This window comes from Conger conger, chromosome 16 (assembly GCF_963514075.1).
Source record: "Conger conger chromosome 16, fConCon1.1, whole genome shotgun sequence".
In the NCBI taxonomy this organism is placed as follows: Eukaryota; Metazoa; Chordata; class Actinopteri; order Anguilliformes; family Congridae; genus Conger; species Conger conger.
In genome coordinates this window covers 2,739,675-2,762,422 of record NC_083775.1, presented here as the reverse complement: position 1 = coordinate 2,762,422, position 22,748 = coordinate 2,739,675, and the positions used below count along the sequence as shown (strand labels likewise).

The 22,748-nt window shown below is 39.6% G+C and overlaps 3 protein-coding genes across 3 annotated transcripts; all 3 read left to right on the top strand.

The window, feature by feature from the left end:
* Positions 1-2,552: 2,552 nt before the first annotated feature.
* Positions 2,553-7,220, top strand: LOC133114937 (uncharacterized). The gene is made up of 7 exons (XM_061224630.1): positions 2,553-2,687; positions 2,770-2,856; positions 5,220-5,366; positions 5,462-5,548; positions 5,666-5,815; positions 6,817-6,887; positions 7,208-7,220. The coding sequence occupies exons 1-7, from the start codon at positions 2,553-2,555 to the stop codon at positions 7,218-7,220; spliced, it is 690 nt and encodes a 229-aa protein (XP_061080614.1).
* A 6,818-nt stretch (positions 7,221-14,038) lies between these two features.
* On the top strand, positions 14,039-15,425 carry LOC133115316 (interferon a3-like). Its single transcript, XM_061225168.1, has 5 exons — positions 14,039-14,173; positions 14,256-14,342; positions 14,705-14,854; positions 14,936-15,040; positions 15,330-15,425. Exons 1-5 carry the CDS (start codon positions 14,039-14,041, stop codon positions 15,423-15,425), a joined length of 573 nt encoding a protein of 190 aa, XP_061081152.1.
* A 2,162-nt stretch (positions 15,426-17,587) lies between these two features.
* On the top strand, positions 17,588-19,452 carry LOC133114936 (interferon alpha-4-like). The gene is made up of 5 exons (XM_061224629.1): positions 17,588-17,713; positions 17,809-17,895; positions 18,013-18,167; positions 18,556-18,655; positions 19,348-19,452. Exons 1-5 carry the CDS (start codon positions 17,588-17,590, stop codon positions 19,450-19,452), a joined length of 573 nt encoding a protein of 190 aa, XP_061080613.1.
* The last annotated feature ends 3,296 nt before the right edge of the window (positions 19,453-22,748 follow it).

The following is a 22,748-nucleotide window of genomic DNA, read 5'->3' as shown; positions in this document are numbered from 1 at the left end:
AAGTCAGTCCTCACTGTGTGTCTGTTAAAACACATTGAGCTGCAAAGTACAGTTTGTTTTATGAAAGTGCAGAGGACACATAATCAGGTGTTCTTGCACAGAGAACACAGACTCCCCAGATTAATCTGTTTTATTTTAAACTAAAGATTTTTTAATGAGCAACTATTGACTCTGAATATTTCTTCAACATCATTGTTGCCAATACAAATTCACCCACGTAAAAGGGACGAGGAGGAAAAGAGACAAATATTTCCTCAACATATGTTGACTCACCCTCTGCTTGTGTTTATTGTGCTTAAATTCCGGTTTAAAAATAAGTACAATAATTAAAACTCATTGGTTGAAAATTTGCGCAATGGGTAGCACTGCCGCCTCACAGCAAGGAGGTCCTGGGTTCAAATCCCCGTCGGCCGGGGCCTCTCTGTGTGGAGTTTGCATTTTCTCCCGGTGTTCACGTGGGTTTCCTCCCACAGTCCAAAGACATGCAGGTTAGGCTGATTGAAGAGTCTAAATTGCCTGTGGGTATGAGTGTGTGAGTGAATAGTGTGTGTGTGCCCTGCGATGGACTGGCGACCTGTCCAGGGTGTATTCCTGCCATTCGCCCAATGTATGCTGAGATAGGCTCCAGCCCCCCTGCGACCCTGTTCAGGATAAACGGGTTAGGATGATGAATGAATGAATGAATGAATGAATGAATGAATGAATGGCTGAATGGTTGAAAATTGGTTCTAATTGCCACAGCCAATGGGGTGGCACGGGTGGGGTTCCTCTCTCTACCTTTGGATGTCCGAAATTACCTATCGTACCTTTAATTTGAGAGTATTTAGTCAAATCGGGTGATCGGTTTGGGAATGCCTTTTTATACATTGAAAGGACGAAAAGTCATTGGACAGTTGGCTTCTCAGCCGTTTCTCATTAGGTGAATTCAAGAGCTTCCTTGGTGCAGGTATAAGAACGCTTTCTGTATCTATTCTTGATTCTTGGCTTCTGATTGTCTTTGAGGTCTGTGATCGGAGATTGTCAGAATGAGGGCCAGAGTTACGCCAATGACAGTTGTCCTTCGAGTATTACTGAAATTACAGGATATGATCGCAAAATATGAAATCTCAAGAGAAGTTTAAACATTTACGCGTGGTCCGCATTTTACCACAATATTTTGGGCAGGACTTCATCAGAATCCTCGCGTAATGAAACTAACCACTTTAATCAACTGACACTTAACCTAACGTTAATTCGAATCCCATTATAGCAGTCAAAAGAGAAAGAAATGTTCTGGGGGGAATTTACTCGTGTTGGGCACTTTCCTTCTTCAATAGAAAAATACATTTTCCTCGCACACCTGCATTCCAATTTAGACCACCAGAATAAACTACTTTACTTTTACTTTTTGATTCCGCATATCAAATGCAACCATTTGTGCAAAAAGAAATATAATAATAATAGTAGAAATATTCTGCATTCTAATTTACACCACCAGAATAAATAACCTTTCTTATTTTAATAACTGTATAAGTAGTATGAATATTTTTAATATAATGACAATATCATGATAACCTGCACAATGTCTGCTGGGGAAAAAGCTTTCGGAGTTGTCCAATACTTGTTTTAAATACAAATCTCAGAAAAATATACCTCAGACATACACAAGTTATGAGAAATTGTGTTCTCATTCGTAAGACGATAACGTACATACATATGAGTTACATTTGTGAACTCATAGAAGATCCGGCCTGTTCAGTTTTCCAACATCTAATTTAACGTCGAAAAGAAATGATTATTTAAATGACCTTATTGAAGGAATTCAAAGGGATTCTTAAAAATTAATTCAACGTTGGGTGTCTATTCATATATAGTAGAAATATTATTCACATAATTAATGATGAACTGCACAGTTTTTGCTGGAGAGACAGCTTTCTGAGTTGTCCTATACCTGCATTAAATACAAATTCAAAAGAAATTCTCATAAAAAATATATACCTCTTAAATTGACAAGTTATGAGAAATTGTGTTCCCATTCGTAAGTCGATAACATAAATTCATATTAGTTACATATGGCAGTTCATAGCAGATCCGGCCTGTTCAGTTTTCCAACATCAAATTTAACATCGAAAATATATCATGATTTAACAGACATTTAAAGCACTAACGCGTGGTGTGCATTTTAACACAATATTTTGGGCAGGACTTCATCAGAATCCTCGCGTAATGAAACTAACCACTTTAATCAACTGACACTTAAGCAAACGTTACCTAACGTTAATTCGAATCCCATTATAGCAGACAAAAGAGAAAGTAATTTCCTCACGGGAATGTTTTAATTAATAATTAATACTACTCTATTCATAAAAAATAAAAAAAGTATTTTCCACTTTTAACCCCAAAGATCCCACGCAGTAAGCTACTAAACCACATTAAAGAAAGTGGTTAAAAAAGTCCAAAAGAGCTCGATAAATATGGTGCCAAGCACTAGGCATAGGCATCAGTTGCAACAGATACAATCGCATTTCATTGATCTGCTCAACTGCACACAAGCGCTAATTTAATCACTGAAAATGTGTATGCTGAAGTTCTGGAGCATCTGCGCGGTTCTGCTCTTCTTGGACCACTCCCTCTCACTGCAATGCAAATGGACGCAGTATAAACTGGGGAAACTAAATGCAGAATGCATTCAGCTTCTGACCGACATGGTGAGGACAATTTAATATTCTATTGTCTCAATGGACTTCTCTGAGCTTTTCTGTGCCTATAATGGACACAATTCCCTTACAGGGCGGAAGTTTTCCAGCCGAGTGCCTGAAAGAAAACGTCAAACTCATGTTTCCAGAGGGTGCCTACGACACCACGAGCGAGCCTCAGGTAGTTTGGCAATCTCAGGAATTATATAAATGCAATATATGATTATGTGAATATGATCCGATGCAAGCCAGGATTCAATCAACACTCATGCTTAACTTTGACGAATAGGCCAAAAAACTAATTCAAGAAGGCAACCATTCATATTGATGATGTTTAACGCGTAAAACGTTCCGATGGCACCATTCGCTAAGCTACTTAGGAGCACAGACCGCTGTCGAAACTGTTTATTAGCTGTCATTTGTTTTACGCATATCCATCATTTGTTTTCCAGAATTCTGATGCTGCATCAGTAGCATATGATGCTCTGAGAGACGTGGAAAAGATCTTCCATAATGACATGTCTTCCACAACTTGGGATACTGAAAAGCTCGAGCTCTTGAAAAATCTGCTGTCCCGTCAAACTGAAAACTTGGAGCAATGCGTAAGTACGCGGTCCTCACGGTGTATTGTATACACATCCTACACGCCTTCCTGCTTTCATTATCTTCTTTGTCTCATTAAGGATGGAAGCAAGATGACATCCACCGGGGATGGAACGCGTCCCTCAGACGACAACGGGAGGCTGAAGCCATACTTTGAAAGACTGAATACGCTTTTAAAAGAAAAGGTATCCAAACATGTTCATCCTAACATACAAATGTCAACTGCATTATCCTAGAAATGTGGCCTGTTTAACTGTTCCTGTGGAAATTTACGCAAATATATATACTAATAACTGTCAATGCGCAATACCATTTTATTTTCATGAAAAATGAATTCAATTACGCATTAATATTGAAGCTGGACCTGTTTTCATCCAACGTTCCCTAGGGCCAGAGCGCATGCGCATGGGAGGTTGTGAGGAAGGAAGTTCGTCACAGCTTGGAGAAGCTCCAACAGTTTTTGGAAAGAAGAAAGAAACAGTGAGCGAAGCTACTCACCGGAGAACCACGGACTGATCCACAGAACACATGGGACTGCATCTGAACAAAATTCGTTTTGGGAAAACATTATTTGATCACTGATTTATTTATGTATTTATATTAATTTATTTTGTTATTTATGTGAAAATTATCTTATATAATCTGTTTTGCAAATAAATTTTGAATACTTTTTCAAACTGTGGGATTTTGCTGCATATTATACACGAACGCATATTTCCTGCGTATATAGTATCCTCCAAAATGATTCACATCCTCGACAAAAACGAAGAAAAAACAACGAAAGTACAGACCTGTATTTCAGCTCTGTGGAATGTGAAATATTCTACGTGAATGATTATCTAGAATGAACAGAAATGAAACTTTTGTCATGAATATATTACCAGACATGTCACACATATGCACAACCCTGGTTATGGTACTTGGGGCATCCTCCCTTTGCAACGACAACACGACGGGGTCATCTTACGTTGTGTTTAATGGGACTGGAAAACATATCGGAGGCACTGATCAATCCTCCACACATCATCATCCAAGATCATTTATATCCTTGGGTGTACACTTGCACACTGCTCTCCAATTCAAGTCTCTCCCGACCATTCATCAGGTTCAAGTCTGCAAACAGAGGTGGACATTGGAAAACACGAATAAATGATGCGGTTTTCGTTGAGTAAAATCCCTTACCAGACATATTGCCGAAAGGTCCAGCCTAATGATAATTTATCTTTCCTGAATCGAGAATATCGTTTCTTCTCTTAAGGTTCATGATATTCACCGGATATTAGAAAACTGGCTTTATCAGCATACTGGCTTTATCAGTGCTACTGTTGGAGAGATGGGTGTTTGTGGCCTATATTGTCATGCCATGGCATTAGATATAGGCCACAAACACCCATCTCTCCAACAGTAGCACTTCATCTCCGATGCATCTCCACCTCTCCCAGTTCTTTAGTGGTATCCTTGGCCCTTCATTTCCGACTCTAGAGATTTTTCTGGGCTTCCACGGTTCCTGTTGTTGACGGCCTGGTTTCCCTCAGCTAAGTGAAGCACAAGAACGTTTTATGAATTAAATATTTAATCGAAAATAATTACCAAAAATAAAACGTAAACTGCACCAGATGCACCTTCTATCTGTTTTACAGTTAAGAAGGGGAAATGAAAAACTCGAAAACGGAATCCCTGCGGTTTGTTCTTTGCTTAACTTTCCCTGATTCGTTCACTTTGGTTACATCTTTGGCTAGTAATTTTCACTTTTCATACACATGTGTATTTAAAGTATAAAAACCGCAGGAGGACATGAGTTCGGGAGTCAGACCACATTGCGGGAAGATCAAGGACAGTCTACCACAAAGGTAACGAATTATTGTTTAATATGCTTCATAGTCATTACGCTTCATTTTCCAGGGCCCAATATTTGAATGTGTCGATATTCTTTTGATACAGGTCATCCATCACATCATGAACATGACACCCGAGAACATCGCCTGCCTGTGCGCCCTGCTCTGTGTGTCACAGGTTTTGAGTGCGCCGATAAATTGTCGTCTGGATGGAACCCGAATTCAGACCTGCCACAATCTTCTAAAAGACATGGTACATTTTAAAACATGTATTTTCATATCCTCTCTGAAGTTTGCTGACATGAAGAAAGACTTATTGGTCATCCTTTCCCCATCTTTCTATTTTAGGGGGGCACTTTCCCAGGAGAATGCATCAATGAGAATGTCCTCATAACTTTTCCAGGGTCCGCTTTTGCGTCCAATGGAACCGCTGAGGTAAGAGCGCTCTCTCAAACCTGCGGCCTTCACCTGAGGCTGAGGGAACGAACATGTCGCATTTAAGTCCGCCTGCACCGCGCTCTTCCATCATGATGATCCCTTTCCCCACCACAGCAGAACGACAGCGTCCGGACTGCCGTTTATCAAACTCTGCACAGCATCAACTCCCTGTTTGAAAACCACGACTTACCGACGGAGTGGGATGAATCTAAGTTAAACAACTTCCAAAATATCATCAACGGCCTGGTTGAAAAAAACAAATGTGTAAGTGACCACTAAAATACTGAAATGTATTAACTATAGCTATTCCGTATATATTGAGGCTACATTTGTTAGCTGTAGGCGTCACATATTTTGATCATTCGTGAAATTGCCATTAACCTCCTGAGACCAATGCAGGAGGAGGAAAAAAATACATAATACAAGTTTCTTGGATGCAATCATAATATATATTTTACTTTTAGTCCTCGTTTGAGGTTCAATAGGAAATTTGCCATCTTTAATAATTTATCTGGGTCCAGATCCACGATTGTATTTGAAGGTTGATAGTGAAAATACAATAGGCACTTAAGTCTGCTGTAATCTGTATGAAATAAGGATAAAAATAATAATGATTGTGTTCGGTGGGTCATGGATGATTATTTCAGGTGGGACGAAGCAAGCCAGAGAGTGACGGTTCTGACCACACCGACGTCACTGCCAGAACTGCGACACTCAGAGATTATTTTGAGAGACTGGCAGCGGTTTTACAAGAGAAGGTATGGTCGAAAGAATAAGAGAACACCACAAAATCATACATTCACCAAACATTTGACTTCATTTCCAATTAAACCATTCTTGTTACAGTGAAAAAAGTGAGACGTTAGATCAACTTGAAAAAACCGAATTCACTCAACAGATCAACATGGGATTTTTGAACACACGTCCGTGTCTAGACATAAGGACAACACATTTTCTGTTGCTTTCAACACAGTCTGTTAAAAATTCAATTTGTAACACGTGAATTGTATATTTGTATCATACAAGTAGTAACTTTAACACAACATGTGTTTCAAGGAGCAGAAGAGTATAGTAACACAACAAGTGTGTGGAAAATGCATTTTGAGAGTGTTCAATGGCCACATTTAAAATCTTTCATCCGAGACAACTAGGTTCCATTTAAGTACGTATACTCGTTCATTTTTTTGATTCAATTTAACTAAGTTGAGTCCAATTCGAGTTTTCAGTGATACAGAAAATATTAACGGTCTCTCCTCTCTCCTCAGAACTCTTTCTGCGCGTGGGAAGTCGTGCGGAAGGAGCTTGTCCGCACCCTGCTTTACATCCTCGAACAAAAGTCAGACAGCTTGCTTTGGCCGAAAAGAACATGAGCTCCATGGATCCGACATCGACAGTGCCTTCAGTATTAATTTGAATATTCATGATTTATTTATTGATTTAAGTATTATTTTATGTATTCGTACAAACACGCGAAACATATTTTCTTCTGAATTCATATATTTATTTCCATTAATGTAAAACGTGTTTTCTACTGTATTTATTTATTTCTTATTTATTTGCAAAATCTTTTATTTTTCCTAAACTTAATAAAGTGCATGAATTTCATTGTGAAGAGCCTGCTTTGTCATTGTTCTCACGGTGTGCGGTTGCCTGCAGAGCGGAAACATGAGCTCATGCCTGTATGACAGCCTAGAGATGCCATTTTGAGAGCGGAAGGACATTCTCAAATTGTCACTCATTTTTCCATCATATAATTCATTTCAGATACTCATAAAAAAAAAAAAAAAAAAAAAAGATCAATGAAGTAACATAAGTCTCTTCGTACGGGAGCTAAGTTTCAGCACGATGAACAGTTTACAGGAACAAAGCTACACACGTCATATTTTAGTTGCCATCTACTCTTCTATGCCGGAGAACCCTCGATTCTGCAGAAAAGGATGGGTCACTTCAAATGCAGATACTTTTTGGGGAAATATGAATGAAAACCATAAGGACTGAAAATTGATGCTGTCGCGCACAACTCTCCATGAAGTTGCGAAGAGGGAGTCAACTCGCTCTGATTCTTTGAATTTGGGTAAATCTTCTGTCCATATCTTTTTAAAAAACACGTGGGGGAAACGCAAGAGCAATGCACAAATATTTTCTCCAAAATACATCACGGCAACAAATTACAAAACATGAAATGGCAATTAGAGAACAAGTAGCCAACGAATCGAGTTGTCATCAAAAATGTTAATTTTGAAGTCAAATAAGCCACATACAACGTAATGTATGTGACATTTCCGCTTTCGGTTTCTATTTCTCTTCTGGTTTCCCGTTTCCAAATTCTACCCTCCGAACACGGAGTGGCCGAATTCTGAATGGAAAAAGCTGACTGCGCTAAACCCTTCCGTTTAATCAAGAAAAAAACTGCAAGGAGATTAATAGTGGCGGTGATCAATATTACGACAACATACCAACCTACTGTCCAGTCCGACAGCATTTGTACAGTGGTACAATTACTGTTTTGCCTCTGTACTCCAGCATATTTGATTTTAAATGAAACAAAATATATGAGATTGAAATAGTCTATCACCTTTAACCCGTTTAATCCCGAATTTTTCCCAAACATGAAAATATCCAAATCAGGTGTCATTAGCAACCCTTTGAAATAATCAATCTTATTTTTTAAAAATTTCCACTGAGAAGTGGGTGAAAAAGTGTATTTTATGGTTGGTCACAATTGTGACCGGTGGGATAACGTGTTGTATCTACATTTATAGATTGACTTACCTTATTCCTCTTAAGCAGTTATTAAATTCCTTATAGATTAAATACTATTCTTTAACACAAATTAAACTCTGACCCTGGCAGTCCCAGCATTGCCACTAAAATGCTCCATCACATTGTAGTGTGTAATATTTTAAACATCAATAAGCCTTATATAAATATTGAGCAGGTCAATGGTCCCTCACATAACATCTCTGTAAAAGAGATGGCTGTTTACAAGTGCACTGTTGAGAGACCATGCAAAGATGGGCCACCACCACTTCTTAGACCTGATTGAGATATGGTATCTTGAAACTTGTTGGTCGTGAAGGTCTACACCACCCATGGACTCATTGTATTTGGTGATGCATTTTGGTTGTTGGACTTTATCAAAGGCATGCCGCTCCTTGTTCCATCTCTTGACAGTGACCTCACTGTATTTCTCCTCCACGTTTGTTGCCACTGTGACAATGTTATTGTCTTTCCACCGGACCAGCAGCTTCTCTCCTTGGGTCAGAACCTCAGCGGTTCCCCAAGGTAACTTCATGAAGTCCTTCTGTGGCATGAAAGGGACATCAAACAGGCGATTCTGCCTCATTGTGCCAGAGCTCCCATATCATATTTTTGTCATCTCATCAAGGAGTGCAAGTGATGTGAAGAGGTTGTCACCTGAGCTTGCTCTGAAAGACCAAGAACAACGCTGGGTCCCTGATCCAGCTCTGTTTCAGGGAGGAGAGTGTGGGATCCACCAAATGGTTCCATGTGATACATGTAACCACTAGATGAAGCGAGGCTCCATAGCTTGGAACCAAACCGGATTGGTTTACCTCTTATAAATTGCTTACATCCATGTCGGCCATAGTATGGGACCATGCTCTCATCCACTGACAGCCATTCCTGAAATGGCATGATTTTGTATGACTGATTCAGTTCAGAGAAGATGGGTCTAACCTTGAAAAATGGGTCATCATTGATCTTTGTGTTGTCAACCACATGAATTGAGGTCATTATTTCGTCAAAGCGATTTCTCCGCATTGCACCTGAAATGCTTTCATTGTGCACATCATTGTCACTTGACCAGTACATGTGTCTTCTTGGAACAGAGCTGTACCCACTTGTGATAAGGATCCCATAAAAGGTAAGGAGCTCATCCATACTGAGATTCAGTTGCTTGCCCTTGGTCTGGGTTGAGTAGAGATTGAACATTTCAATGGTCATTTCTCTTAGGGTGGGTGGGTACATTAGTAGGAAAACATCCATTGGGTTGGGGCAGCTTTGTTTTACACATTCTGCAGCATTCGGGCTGTATACTATGTGTTCTGGAATAACAGCAGTGGTTGGCCTCTTTGAACGTTTGAACACTCTATCTTTATTTTTGCCCACCTTTAGCTTTTCCCTTGGCTCTTCTGGCTGGCCCTTCTGGCGGCTAGAGTCTCTTGAGTCTTCTGGCTGGCCCCGCTGGTGGCTAGAGGCTCTTGGGTCTTCTGGCTGGCCCTTCTGGCGGCTAGAGGCTCTTGGGTCTTCTGGCTGGCCCCTCTGGTAGCTAGAGGCTCTTGGGTCTTCTGGCTGGCCCTTCTGGCGGCTAGAGGCTCTTGGGTCTTCTGGCTGGCCCCGCTGGTGGCTAGAGGCTCTTGGGTCTTCTGGCTGGCCCCTCTGGTAGCTAGAGGCTCTTGGGTCTTCTGGCTGGCCCCTCTGGTAGCTAGAGGCTCTTGGGTCTTCTGGCTGGCCCCTCTGGTAGCTAGAGGCTCTTGGGTCTTCTGGCTGGCCCCTCTGGTACTAGAGGCTCTTGGGTCTTCTGGCTGGCCCCTCTGGTACTAGAGGCTCTTGGGTCTTCTGGCTGGCCCCTCTGGTGGCTAGAGGCTCTTGGGTCTTCTGGCTGGCCCCTCTGGTGGCTAGAAGCTTGTAGTTCTTCATTGTTATGGAGGAGGGTAGGGGAGCAATGGTGGTGGGTGGGGGAGGGGGTAGGGTGAGGGGTAGGGGGTGTGGTGAAGGGGAGGTAATCTTCATTGGCAATGTTATTCCACTCATGATCTGTGTGCATAACTTCAGCATGCGCATTCAACAGCCTGGCTGGCAAATGGCCTGCATCCCCCCCATAGTCCCCATCTGACCCATCACTATCGCAATCACTGAGGACTGCATCTTTCTCAATCCAACAAATCCAGGATTTCAGACATAGTTAAACTAAGAGAAAGAACACAGTAGAAAGTTGGGTAGTACAATAACTCAATAACTACTGTATGTATAGGTATAATTATGTGTATACCAAGAGACACTGTTATCCCACCGGTCACTATTGTTGCCGTTGACATTTGTACTCATTCTGTGACCACACTGAACAAAATTGAGCAAATTAAAATACAAATATCAATACTAGACACCTCAATCATGATGTCTACCAAAAATCTTATCCCTATCTTGATGTTAACATACTTTACTAACCTTTTCTTTGAGAGGTTTGATGCTGCCGTCCTCTTATCATGGTGTAAACAGGAAGTAAACAGCTCTGGTCATGTGACAAATTACAGTGAACATGTGACACTGCTCACATTTCATTGTGACCCTTTATTCTTTCAATATTTGTTGGAACTGCATTGATACATCATTCAGTGATATTTTTAGAGTCTTATGACTGACAAAGTTTTTTTCGGTCACTATTGTGACCGGTGGGATTAAATGAGTTAATAGTGGCGGTGTTCAATATTACGCCAACATACCAACCTACTGTCCAGTCCGACAGCATTTGTACAGTGGTACAATTACTGTTTTGCCTCTGTACTCCAGCATATTTGATTTTAAATTAAACAAAATATATGAGATTGAAATAGTCTATCACCTTTAAAGGCACCATAGGCATGATTTGCGTTAAACATTGATACAAGACCAATCCCTTCCTATCACTTAAAAAGAGGCTCACTGGCATGTGTTGAAGTTTGATCAAAAGGCCCTTATTGAAAACCAGGAATGATGAAGTTTGATTTAAATACTTTCATTAAAACTGTGAAATGGTTAGAATATAGAATCATGTGCAAAAATACCTTTTCCTAAATGTTACTATATATCTATATACTATATTTCAAATGCTGTTTAGTACTACAATGATACACCGTAATTTTTGAAGAATCATTTTTAATGATGTTAAAATGATTAAGTCAGTCCTCACTGTGTGTCTGTTAAAACACATTGAGCTGCAAAGTACAGTTTGTTTTATGAAAGTGCAGAGGACACATAATCAGGTGTTCTTGCACAGAGAACACAGACTCCCCAGATTAATCTGTTTTATTTTAAACTAAAGATTTTTTAATGAGCAACTATTGACTCTGAATATTTCTTCAACATCATTGTTGCCAATACAAATTCACCCACGTAAAAGGGACGAGGAGGAAAAGAGACAAAAAATATTTCCTCAACATATGTTGACTCACCCTCTGCTTGTGTTTATTGTGCTTAAATTCCGGTTTAAAAATAAGTACAATAATTAAAACTCATTGGTTGAAAATTTGCGCAATGGGTAGCACTGCCGCCTCACCGCAAGGAGGTCTTGGGTTCGAATCCCCGTCGGCCGGGGCCTCTCTGTGTGGAGTTTGCATTTTCTCCCGGTGTTCACGTGGGTTTCCTCCCACAGTCAAAAGACATGCAGGTTAGGCTGATTGAAGAGTCTAAATTGCCTGTGGGTATGAGTGTGTGAGTGAATAGTGTGTGTGTGCCCTGCGATGGACTGGCGACCTGTCCAGGGTGTATTCCTGCCATTCGCCCAATGTATGCTGGGATAGGCTCCAGCCCCCCTGCGACCCGGTTCAGGATAAGCCGGTTAGGATAATGAATGAATGAATGAATGAATGGCTGAATGGTTGAAAATTGGTTCTAATTGCCACAGCCAATGGGGTGGCACGTCAGCGCGTTCATAGAGAAGGGGCAGGGATAATCAGTGTTGTTTTCTGAGGGCGCTGTTGCTACTGCAATTCCTCTCTTTACCATTGGATGTCCGAAATGACCAATTGTACCTTTAATTTCAGCGTATTTACAGCCATATCGGGTGATCAGTGTGGGAATTACATGCCTTTTTCATACATTGAAAGGCCGAAAAGTAATTGTTGAACAGTTGGCTTCTCAGCCGTTTCTGATTAGTCCGGTGAATTCAATAGCTTCCTTGGTGCAGTTATAAGAACGCTTTCTGTATCTAGCCTTGATTCTCGGCTTCTGATTGTCTTTGAGGTCTGTGATTGGAGATTGTCAGAATGAGGGCCAGAGTTGTGCCAATGACAGTCAAGGAAGCCCGTTGTCATCCGGGTAGAGTATTACTCAAACTACAGGATATGATCGCAAAATACGAAATCTCAAGAGAAGTTTAAACATTTACGCGTGGTCCGCATTTTACCACAATATTTTGGGCAGGACTTCATCAGAATCCTCGCGTAATGAAACTAACCACTTTAATCAACTGACACTTAACCTAACGTTAATTCGAATCCCATTATAGCAGTCAAAAGAGAAAGAAATGTCCTGGGGGGAATTTAGTCATGTTGGGCACTTTCCTTCTTCAATAGAAAAATACATTTTCCTCGCACACCTGCATTCCAATTTAGACCACCAGAATAAACTACTTTACTTTTACTTTTTGATTCCGCATATCAAATGCAACCATTTGTGTAAAAAGAAATATAATAATAATAGTAGAAATATTCTGCATTCTAATTTACACCACCAGAATAAATAACTTTTCTTATTTTAATCACTGTATAAGTAGTATGAATATTTTTAATATAATGACAATATCATGATAACCTGCACAATGTCTGCTGGGGAAAAAGCTTTCGGAGTTGTCCAATACTTGTTTTAAGTACAAATCTCAGAAAAATATACCTCAGACATACACAAGTTATGAGAAATTGTGTTCTCATTCGTAAGACGATAACGTACATACATATGAGTTACATTTGGCAATTCATAGAAGATCCGGCCTGTTCAGTTTTCCAACATCTAATTTAACGTCGAAAAGAAATGATTATTTAAACGACCTTATTGAAGGAATTCAAAGGGATTCTTAAAAATTAATTCAACGTCGGGTGTCTATTCATATATAGTAGAAATATTATTCACATAATTAATGATGAACTGCACAGTTTTTGCTGGAGAGACAGCTTTCTGAGTTGTCCTATACCTGCATTAAATACAAATTCAAAAGAAATTATCATAAAAAATATATACCTCTTAATTTGACATGTTATGAGAAATTGTGTTCCCATTGGTAAGTCGATAACATAAATTCATATTAGTTACATATGGCAGTTCATAGCAGATGGGGCCTGTTCAGTTTTCCAACATCAAATTTAACATCGAAAATATATCATGATTTAACAGACATTTAAAGCACTAACGCGTGGTCAGCATTTTAACACAATATTTTGGGCAGGACTTCAGAATCCTCGCGTAATGAAACTAACCACTTTAATCAACTGACACTTAGGCAAACGTTAATTGGAATCCCATTATAGCAGACAAAAGATAAAGTAATTTCCTCACGGGAATGTTTTAATAAATAATTAATACGACTCTATTCATAAAAAATAAAAAAAGTATTTTCCACTTTTAACCCCAAAGATCCCACGCAGTAAGCTACTAAACCACATTAAAGAAAGTGGTTAAAAAAAGTCCAAAAGAGCTCGATAAATATGGTGCCAATCAGCACTAGGCATCAGTTGCAACAGATACACACAAGCGCTCATTTAATCACTGAAAATGTGTATGCTGAAGTTCTGGAGCATCTGCGCGGTTCTGCTCTTCTTGGACCACTCTCTCTCACTGCAATGCAAATGGACGCAGTATAAACTGGGGAAACTAAATGCAGAATGCATTCAGCTTCTGACCGACATGGTGAGGACAATTTTATATTCTATTGTCTCAATGGACTTCTCTGAGCTTTTCTGTGCCTATAATGGACACAATTCCCTTACAGGGCGGAAGTTTTCCAGCCGAGTGCCTGAAAGAAAACGTCAAACTCATGTTTCCAGAGGGTGCCTACGACACCACGAGCGAGCCTCAGGTAGTTTGGCAATCTCAGTAATTATATAAATAGAATAAATGATTATGTGAATATGATCCGATGCAAGCCAGGATTCAATCAACACTCATCCTTAACTTTGACGAATAGGCCAAAAAACAAATTCAAGAAGGCAACCATTTATATTGATGATGTTTAACGCGTAAAACGTTCCGATGGCACCATTCGCTAAGCTACTTAGGAGCACAGACTCTAAGTACGTATATTTGTATTTCAGTTAGGACAAATTATTTTAACAAAGCCTTAGGCTGTTTTATTTTGAAAGTGCGTGAAGAATTATACCGCTGTCGAAACTGTTTATTAGCTGTAATTTGTTTTACGCATATCCATCATTTGTTTTCCAGAATTCTGATGTTGCATCAGTAGCATATGATGCTCTGAGAGACGTGGAAAAGATCTTCTACAATGACCTGTCTTCCACAACTTGGGATCCTGAAAAGCTTGAGCTCTTGAAAAATCTGCTGTCCCGTCAAACTGAAAACTTGGAGCAATGCGTAAGTACGCGGTCCTCACGGTGTATTGTATACACATCCAACACGCCTTCCTGCTTTCATTATCTTCTCTGTCTCATTAAGGTTGGAAGCAAGATTACATCCTCCGGGGATGGAACGCGTCCCTCAGACGACAACGGGAGGCTGAAGTCATACTTTGAAAGGCTGAATACGCTTTTAAAAGAAAAGGTATCCAACCATGTTCAGCCTGACACACAAATCGAAATGTCAACTGCTAAATCTTTGAAATGAGGCATGTTTACTCTTCTTGTGCAAATTTGTATGTAACTATACCAATAACTGTCAATGCGCAAGACCATATTATTTTAATGAGAAAAAAATTAAATTACGGGCGGCACGGATGGTGGTCTAAACCCCTGCGACCCTGTTCAGAATAAGCGGGTTAGGATACTGAATGACTGAATTCAATTACGCATTAATATTGAAGCTGGACTTGTTTTCATCCAACGTTTCCTAGGGCCAGAGCGCATGCGCATGGGAGGTTGTGAGGAAGGAAGTTCGTCACAACTTGGAAAAGCTCCAACAGTTTTTGGAAAGAAGAAAGAAACAGTGAGCGAAGCTACTCACCGGAGAACCACGGACTGATCCACAGAACACATGGGACTGCATCTGAACAAAATTCTTTTTGGGAAAACATTATTTGATCACTGATTTATTTATGTATTTATATTAATTTATTTTGTTATTTATTTGAAAATTCTCTTATATAATCTATTTTGCAAATAAATTTTGAATACTTTTTCAAACTGTGGGATTTTGCTGCATATTATACACGAATGCATATTTCCTGCGTATATAGTATCCTCCAAAATTATTCACATCCTCGACAAAAACTAAGAAAAAACCACGAAAGTCCGGAGCTGAATTTCCGCTCTTTGGAATGTGAAATATTCTACGTGAATGATTATCTAGAATGAACAGAAATTGAACCTTTGTCATGAATATATTACCAGACATGTCACACATATGCACAACCCTGGTTATGGTACTTGGGGCATCCTCCCTTTGCAACGACAACACGACGGGGTCATCTTATGTTGTGTTTAATGGGACTGGAAAACATATCGGAGGCACTGATCAATCCTCCACACATCATCCAAGATCATTTATATCCTTCGGTGTAAACTTACACACTGCTCTCCAATTCAAGTCTCTCTATACTATTCATCGGTTCAAGTCCACAAACAGAGGTTGACATTGGAAAACATGAATAAATGATGCGGTCGCCATATTGCTGAAAGCTCCAGTCTAATGATAATTTATCTTTCCTTAATCGAGAATATTATTTTTCTCTAAAGGTTCATGATATTCACCGGATATTAGAAAACTGGCTTAATCAGCATACATTTTCAATCGCAACGTCCCACAAACAAGGACAATACCACATGTATAGTTCATATTTCCACGCCATGGCATTAGATATAGGCCACAAACACCCATCTCTCCAACAGTAGCACTTCATCTCCGATGCATCTCCACCTCCCCCAGTTCTTTAGTGGTATCCTTGGCCCTTCATTTCCGACTCGAGAGATTTTTCTGGGCTTCCACGGTTTCTGTTGGTGACGGCCTGGTTACGTAGAAGAACCATTTCATTAAACTTTCCCTCCGCTAAGTGAAGCACAAGAACGTTTTATGAATTAAATATTTCATGTAAATAATTACCAAAAATAAAACAAACTGCACCAGATGCATCTTCTATCTGTTTTACGGTTAAGAAGGCGAATTGAAAAATTCGAAAACGGAATCCCTGCGGTTTCTTCTTTGGTAAACTTTCCCTGATTCGTTCACTTTGGTTACATCTTTGGCTAGTAATTTTCCGCAAGTCCGCAAACGGAGGTAGACATTGGAAAACACTAATTAATTATGCGGGTTTTCGTTGAGTAAGATTCGCTACCAGACATATTGCTGAAAGGTCCAGTCTAATGATAAATTATCTTTCCTTAATCGAGAATGTTTTTTCTTCTCTTAAGGTTCATGGTATTTATCGGATAATGGAGAACGGGCTTCATCAGCATACATCTTCAATCGCAATGTCGCACAAACAAGGAGAATACCACATTTATAGTTCATATTTACATGCCATGACATTAGATATAGGCCACAAACACCCATCTCTCCAACTGTAGCATATCATCTCCGATGCATCTTCACCTCTCCCAGTTCTTTAATGGGATCCTTGGCCCTTCAAATTCGACTCGAGAAATCTTCTCCAACGGTTCATGGGCTTACACGGTTCCTGTTAGTGACGGCCTGGTTACGTAGAGGAACCATTTAATGAAACAAAGTTTCCCTCCGCTACCTGAAGCACAAGAAAATTTTATCAATAAAATATTTCATGGAAATAATGACCAAAAAAAAAGCAAACTGCACCAGATGCACCGTCTATCTATTTTAAGGTTAAGAAGGGGAACTGAACAACTCGAAAAGGGATGCCCTGCGGTTTCTTTGGTGAACCTTCCCAGTTACGTTCACTTTCATGAAATATGTGTTCAATTCTTTCACTTTTCATACACATGTATCTTTAAAGTATAAAAACCGCAGGAGGACATGAATTCGGGAGTCAGACCACATTGCGGGAAGATCAAGGACAGTCTACCACAAAGGTAACGAATTATTGTTTAATATGCTTCATAGTCATTGCGCTTCATTTTCCAGGGCCCAATATTTGAATGTGTCGATATTCTTTTGATACAGGTCATCCATCACACCATGAACATGACACCCGAGAACATCGCCTGGCTGTGCGCCCTGCTCTGTGTGTCACAGGTTTTGAGTGCGCCGATAAATTGTCGTCTGGATGGAACCCGAATTCAGACCTGCTACAATCTTCTAAACGACATGGTACATTTTAAAACATGTATTTTCATATCCTCTCTGAAGTTTGCTGACATGAAGAAAGACTTATTGGTCATCCTTTCCCCATCTTTCTATTTTAGGGGGGCTCTTTCCCAGGAGAATGCATCAATGAGAATGTCCTCATAACTTTTCCAGGGTCCGCTTTTGCGTCCAATGGAACCGCTGAGGTAAGAGCGCTCTCTCAAACCTGCGGCCTTCACCTGAGGCTGAGGGAACGAACATGTCGCATTTAAGTCCACCTGCACCGCGCTCTTCCATCATGATGATCCCTTTCCCCACCACAGCAGAACGACAGCGTCCGGACTGCCGTTTATCAAACTCTGCACAGCATCAACTCCCTGTTTGAAAACCACGACTTACCGACGGAGTGGGATGAATCTAAGTTAAACAACTTCCAAAATATCATCAACGGCCTGGTAGAAAAAAAACAAATGTGTAAGTGACCACTAAAATACTGAAATGTATTAACTATAGATATTCCGTATATATTTAGGCTGCATTTGTCAGCTGTAGCCGTCACATATTTTCATCATTCGTGAAATTGCCATTAACCTCCTGAGACCAATGCAGGAGGGAAAAAAAATACATAATACGAGTTTCTTGGATGCAATCACAATATATATTTTACTTTTAGTCCTCGTTTGAGGTTCAATAGGAAATTTGCCATCTTTAATAATTTATCTGGGTCAGATCCACGATTGTATTTGAAGGTTGATAGTGAAAATACAATAGGCACTTAAGTCTGCTGTAATCTGTATGAAATAAGGATAAACATAATAATGATTGTGTTCGGTGGGTCATGGATGATTATTTCAGGTGGGACGAAGCAAGCCAGAGAGTGACGGTTCTGACGACACCGACGTCTCTGCCAGAAGTGCGACACTCAGAAATTATTTTGAGAGACTGGCAGCGGTTTTACAAGAGAAGGTATGGCCGAAAGAATAAGAAACCACCACAAAATCATACATTCACCAAACATTTGACTTCATTTCCAATTAAACCAGTCTTGTTACACTGAAAAAAGTGAGACGTTAGAATTCAGGGGTCTCCAACCCTGGTTCTGTAGGGCTACTGGGTCTGCTGGTTTTTCTTGTTACCCTGCACTTAACTGTGATCAACTGATCTAATGGATTAATTAACTCACCTCACCTGCTTACCTGGGTGTCAAAGGGTGCTGATTTTAAGGTGAAAACAAAAACCAGCAGACCCAGTAGCCCTCCAGGACCAGGGTTGGAGACCCCTGCGTTAGATCAACTTGAAATAACCGAATTCACTCTGAAAACAGATCAACGTGGGATTTTGTAACACACGTCCGTGTCTAGACATAAGGACAACACATTTTCTGTTGCTTTCAACACAGTCTGTTAAAAATTCCATTTGTAACACGTGAATTGTATATTCGTATCATACAAGTAGTAACTTTAACACAAAATGTGTTTCAAGGAGCAGAAGAGTATAGTAACACAACAAGTGTGTAGAAAATGCATTTTGAGAGTGTTCAATGGCCACATTTAAAATCTTTCACCCGAGACAACTAGGATACATTTAAGTACGTCAATCCAACGTTTCAGGTTTTTCAGTGATACAGAAAATATTAACGGTCTCTCCTCTCTCCTCAGAACTCTTTCTGCGCGTGGGAAGTCGTGCGGAAGGAGCTTGTCCGCACCCTGCTTTTCATCCTCGAACACAAGTCAGACAGCTTGCTTTGGCCGAAAAGAACATGAGCTCCATGGATTTGACATCGACAGTGCCTTCAGTATTAATCTGAATATTTATGAATTTATTTATAGATTTATGTATTTTATTTATTCGTACAAACATGCGAAACATATTTTTTCTGTATTCATATATTTTTTTACATGAATGTAAAACGTGTTTTCTACTGTATTTATTTATTTATTTATTATTTAATTTAAAATCTTTTATATGTCCTAAACTTAATAAAGTGCATGAATTTCATTGTGAAGAGCCTGCTTTGTCATTGTTCTCACGGTGTGCGGTTGCCTGCAGAGCGGAAACATGAGCTCAGCCTAGAGATGCCATTTTGAGAGCAGAAGGACATTCTCAAATTGTCACTCATTTTTTTCAATGTCATGATCATATAATTCATTTCAGATACTCATAATCAGCGGTCGATAAAAAAGATCAATGAAACAACATAAGTCTCTTCATACGGGAGCTAAGTTTCAGCACGATGAACAGTTTACAGGAACAAAGCTACACACGTCATATTTTAGCTGCCATTTTAGCTGCCAACTATTCTCAGAGGTTTCTCTATGGCAATAAGATTGGCATAGAGAACCCTCGAATCTGCAGAAAAGGATGGGTGACTTCAAATGCAGATATTTTTTGGGGAAATATGAATGAAAACCATAAGGACTGAAAATTTTTGCTGTCGCGCACAACTCTCCATGAAGTTGCGAAGAGGGAGTCAACTCGCTCCGTTTCCTTGAATTTGGGTAAACCTTCTGCCCATATCTTTGAAAAAGGCACGTGGGGGAAATGCAAGAGCAATGCACAAATATTTTTTCCAAAATACATCACGGCAACAAATTACAAAACATGAAATGGCAATTAGAGAACAAGTAGCCAACGAATCGAGTGTTGCCGTCAAAAATGTTAATTTTGAAGTCAAATAAGTCACATACACCGTAATGCATGTGACATTTTCGCTTTCGGTTTCTATTTATCTTCTGGTTTCCCGTTTCCAAATTCTACACTCCGAACACGGAGTGGCCGAATTCTGAATGGAAAAAGCTGACTGCGCTAAACCCTTCCGTTTAATCAAGAAAAAAAAAACTGCAAGGAGGTTAATAGTCGCGGTGTTCAATATTACGACAACATACCAACCTACTGTCCAGTCCGACAGCATTTGTACATTGGTACAATTACTGTTTTGCCTCTGTACTCCAGCATATTTGATTTTAAATTAAACAAAATATGAGATTGCAATAGTCTATCGCCTTTAAACGCACCATAGGCATGATTTGTGTTAAACATTGATACAAGACCAATCCCTTTTTATCACTTAAAAAGAGGCTCACTGGCATGTGTTGAAGTTTGAAAACCAGGAATGATGAAGTTTGATTTAAATACTTTCATTAAAACTGTGAAATGGTTAGAATATAGAATCATGTGCAAAAATACCTTTTCCTAAATGTTACTATATATCTATATACTATATTTCAAATGCTGTTTAGTACTACAATGATACACCATAATGTTTGAAGAATCATTTTTAATGATGTTAAAATGATTAAGTCAGTCCTCACTGTGTGTCTGTTAAAACACATTGAGCTGCAAAGTACAGTTTGTTTTATGAAAGTGCAGAGGACACAAAATCAGGTGTTCTTGCACAGAGAACACAGACTGCCCAGATTAATCTGTTATATTTTAAACTAAAGATTTTTTAATGAGCAACTATTGACTCTGAATATTTCTTCAACATCATTGTTGCCAATACAAATTCACCCACGTAAAAGGCACGAGGAGGAAAAGAGACCAAAAATATTTCCTCAACATATGTTGACTCACCCTCTGCTTGTGTTTATTGTGCTTAAATTCCGGTTTAAAAATAAGTACAATAATTAAAACTCATTGGTTGAAAATTTGCGCAATGGGTAGCACTGCCGCCTCACAGCAAAAAAGGTCCTGGGTTCGAATCCCCGTCGGCCGGGGCCTCTCTGTGTGGAGTTTGCATTTTCTCCCGGTGTTCACGTGGGTTTCCTCCCACAGTCCAAAGACATGCAGGTTAGGCTGATTGGAGAGTCTAAATTGCCTGTGGGTATGAGTGAATGGTGTGTGTGTGCCCTGCAATGGACTGGCGACCTGTCCAGCGTGTATTCCTGCCATTCGCCCAGTGTATGCTGGGATAGGCTCCAGCCCCCCTGCGACCCTGCTCAGGGCAAGCGGGTTGAATGAATGAATGAATGAATGAATGAATGAATGAATGAATGAATGAAAATTGCTTCTAATTGCCACAGCCAATGGGGTGGCATGTCAGCGCTTTCATAGAGAAGGGGCAGGGATAATCAGTGTTGTTGTTTGAGGGCGCTGTTACTACTGCAATTCCTCTCTTTACCATTGGATGTCCGAAATGACCAATTGTACCTTTAATTTGAGCGTATTTACAGCCATATCGGGTGATCAGTGTGGGAATTACTTGCCTTTTTCATACATTGAAAGGCCGAAAAGTAATTGTTGAACAGTTGGCTTCTCAGCCGTTTCTGATTAGTCAGGTGAATTCAATAGCTTCCTTGGTGCAGTTATAAGAACGCTTTCTGTATCTAGCCTTGATTCTCGGCTTCTGATTGTCTTTGAGGTCTGTGATTGGAGATTGTCAGAATGAGGGCCAGAGTTGTGCCAATGACAGTCAAGGAAGCCCGTTGTCATCCGGGTAGAGTATTACTCAAATTACAGGATATGATCGCAAAATATGAAATCTCAAGAGAAGTTTAAACATTTACGCGTGGTCCGCATTTTACCACAATATTTTGGGCAGGACTTCATCAGAATCCTCGCGTAATGAAACTAACCACTTTAATCAACTGACACTTAACCTAACGTTAATTCGAATCCCATTATAGCAGTCAAAAGAGAAAGAAATGTCCTGGGGGGAATTTACTCATGTTGGGCACTTTCCTTCTTCAATAGAAAAATACATTTTCCTCACACACCTGCATTCCAATTTAGACCACCAGAATAAACTACTTTACTTTTACTTTTTGATTCCGCATATCAAATGCAACCATTTGTGTAAAAAGAAATATAATAATAATAGTAGAAATATTCTGCATTCTAATTTACACCACCAGAATAAATAACTTTTCTTATTTTAATAACTGTATAAATAGTATGAATATTTTTAATATAATGACAATATCATGATAACCTGCACAATGTCTGCTGGGGAAAAAGCTTTCGGAGTTGTCCAATACTTGTTTTAAATACAAATCTCAGAAAAATATACCTCAGACATACACAAGTTATGAGAAATTGTGTTCTCATTCGTAAGACGATA

What these genes read in the sequence shown, in the direction of transcription:
- LOC133114937 (XM_061224630.1), top strand. Translation starts at nt 2,553, where the DNA reads ATGTGTATGCTGAAGTTCTGGAGCATCTGCGCGGTTCTGCTCTTCTTG. An exon ending in TTCAGCTTCTGACCGACATG is followed by an intron (nt 2,688 to 2,769) that starts GTGAGGACAATT and finishes ATTCCCTTACAG; the next exon opens with GGCGGAAGTTTTCCAGCCGA. An exon ending in ACACCACGAGCGAGCCTCAG is followed by an intron (nt 2,857 to 5,219) that starts GTAGTTTGGCAA and finishes CTTTTGATACAG; the next exon opens with GTCATCCATCACATCATGAA.
- LOC133115316 (XM_061225168.1), top strand. Translation starts at nt 14,039, where the DNA reads ATGTGTATGCTGAAGTTCTGGAGCATCTGCGCGGTTCTGCTCTTCTTG. An exon ending in TTCAGCTTCTGACCGACATG is followed by an intron (nt 14,174 to 14,255) that starts GTGAGGACAATT and finishes ATTCCCTTACAG; the next exon opens with GGCGGAAGTTTTCCAGCCGA. An exon ending in ATACGCTTTTAAAAGAAAAG is followed by an intron (nt 15,041 to 15,329) that starts GTATCCAACCAT and finishes AACGTTTCCTAG; the next exon opens with GGCCAGAGCGCATGCGCATG.
- LOC133114936 (XM_061224629.1), top strand. Translation starts at nt 17,588, where the DNA reads ATGACACCCGAGAACATCGCCTGGCTGTGCGCCCTGCTCTGTGTGTCA. An exon ending in CGTCCAATGGAACCGCTGAG is followed by an intron (nt 17,896 to 18,012) that starts GTAAGAGCGCTC and finishes TCCCCACCACAG; the next exon opens with CAGAACGACAGCGTCCGGAC. An exon ending in GAAAAAAAACAAATGTGTAA is followed by an intron (nt 18,168 to 18,555) that starts GTGACCACTAAA and finishes GGTGGGACGAAG; the next exon opens with CAAGCCAGAGAGTGACGGTT.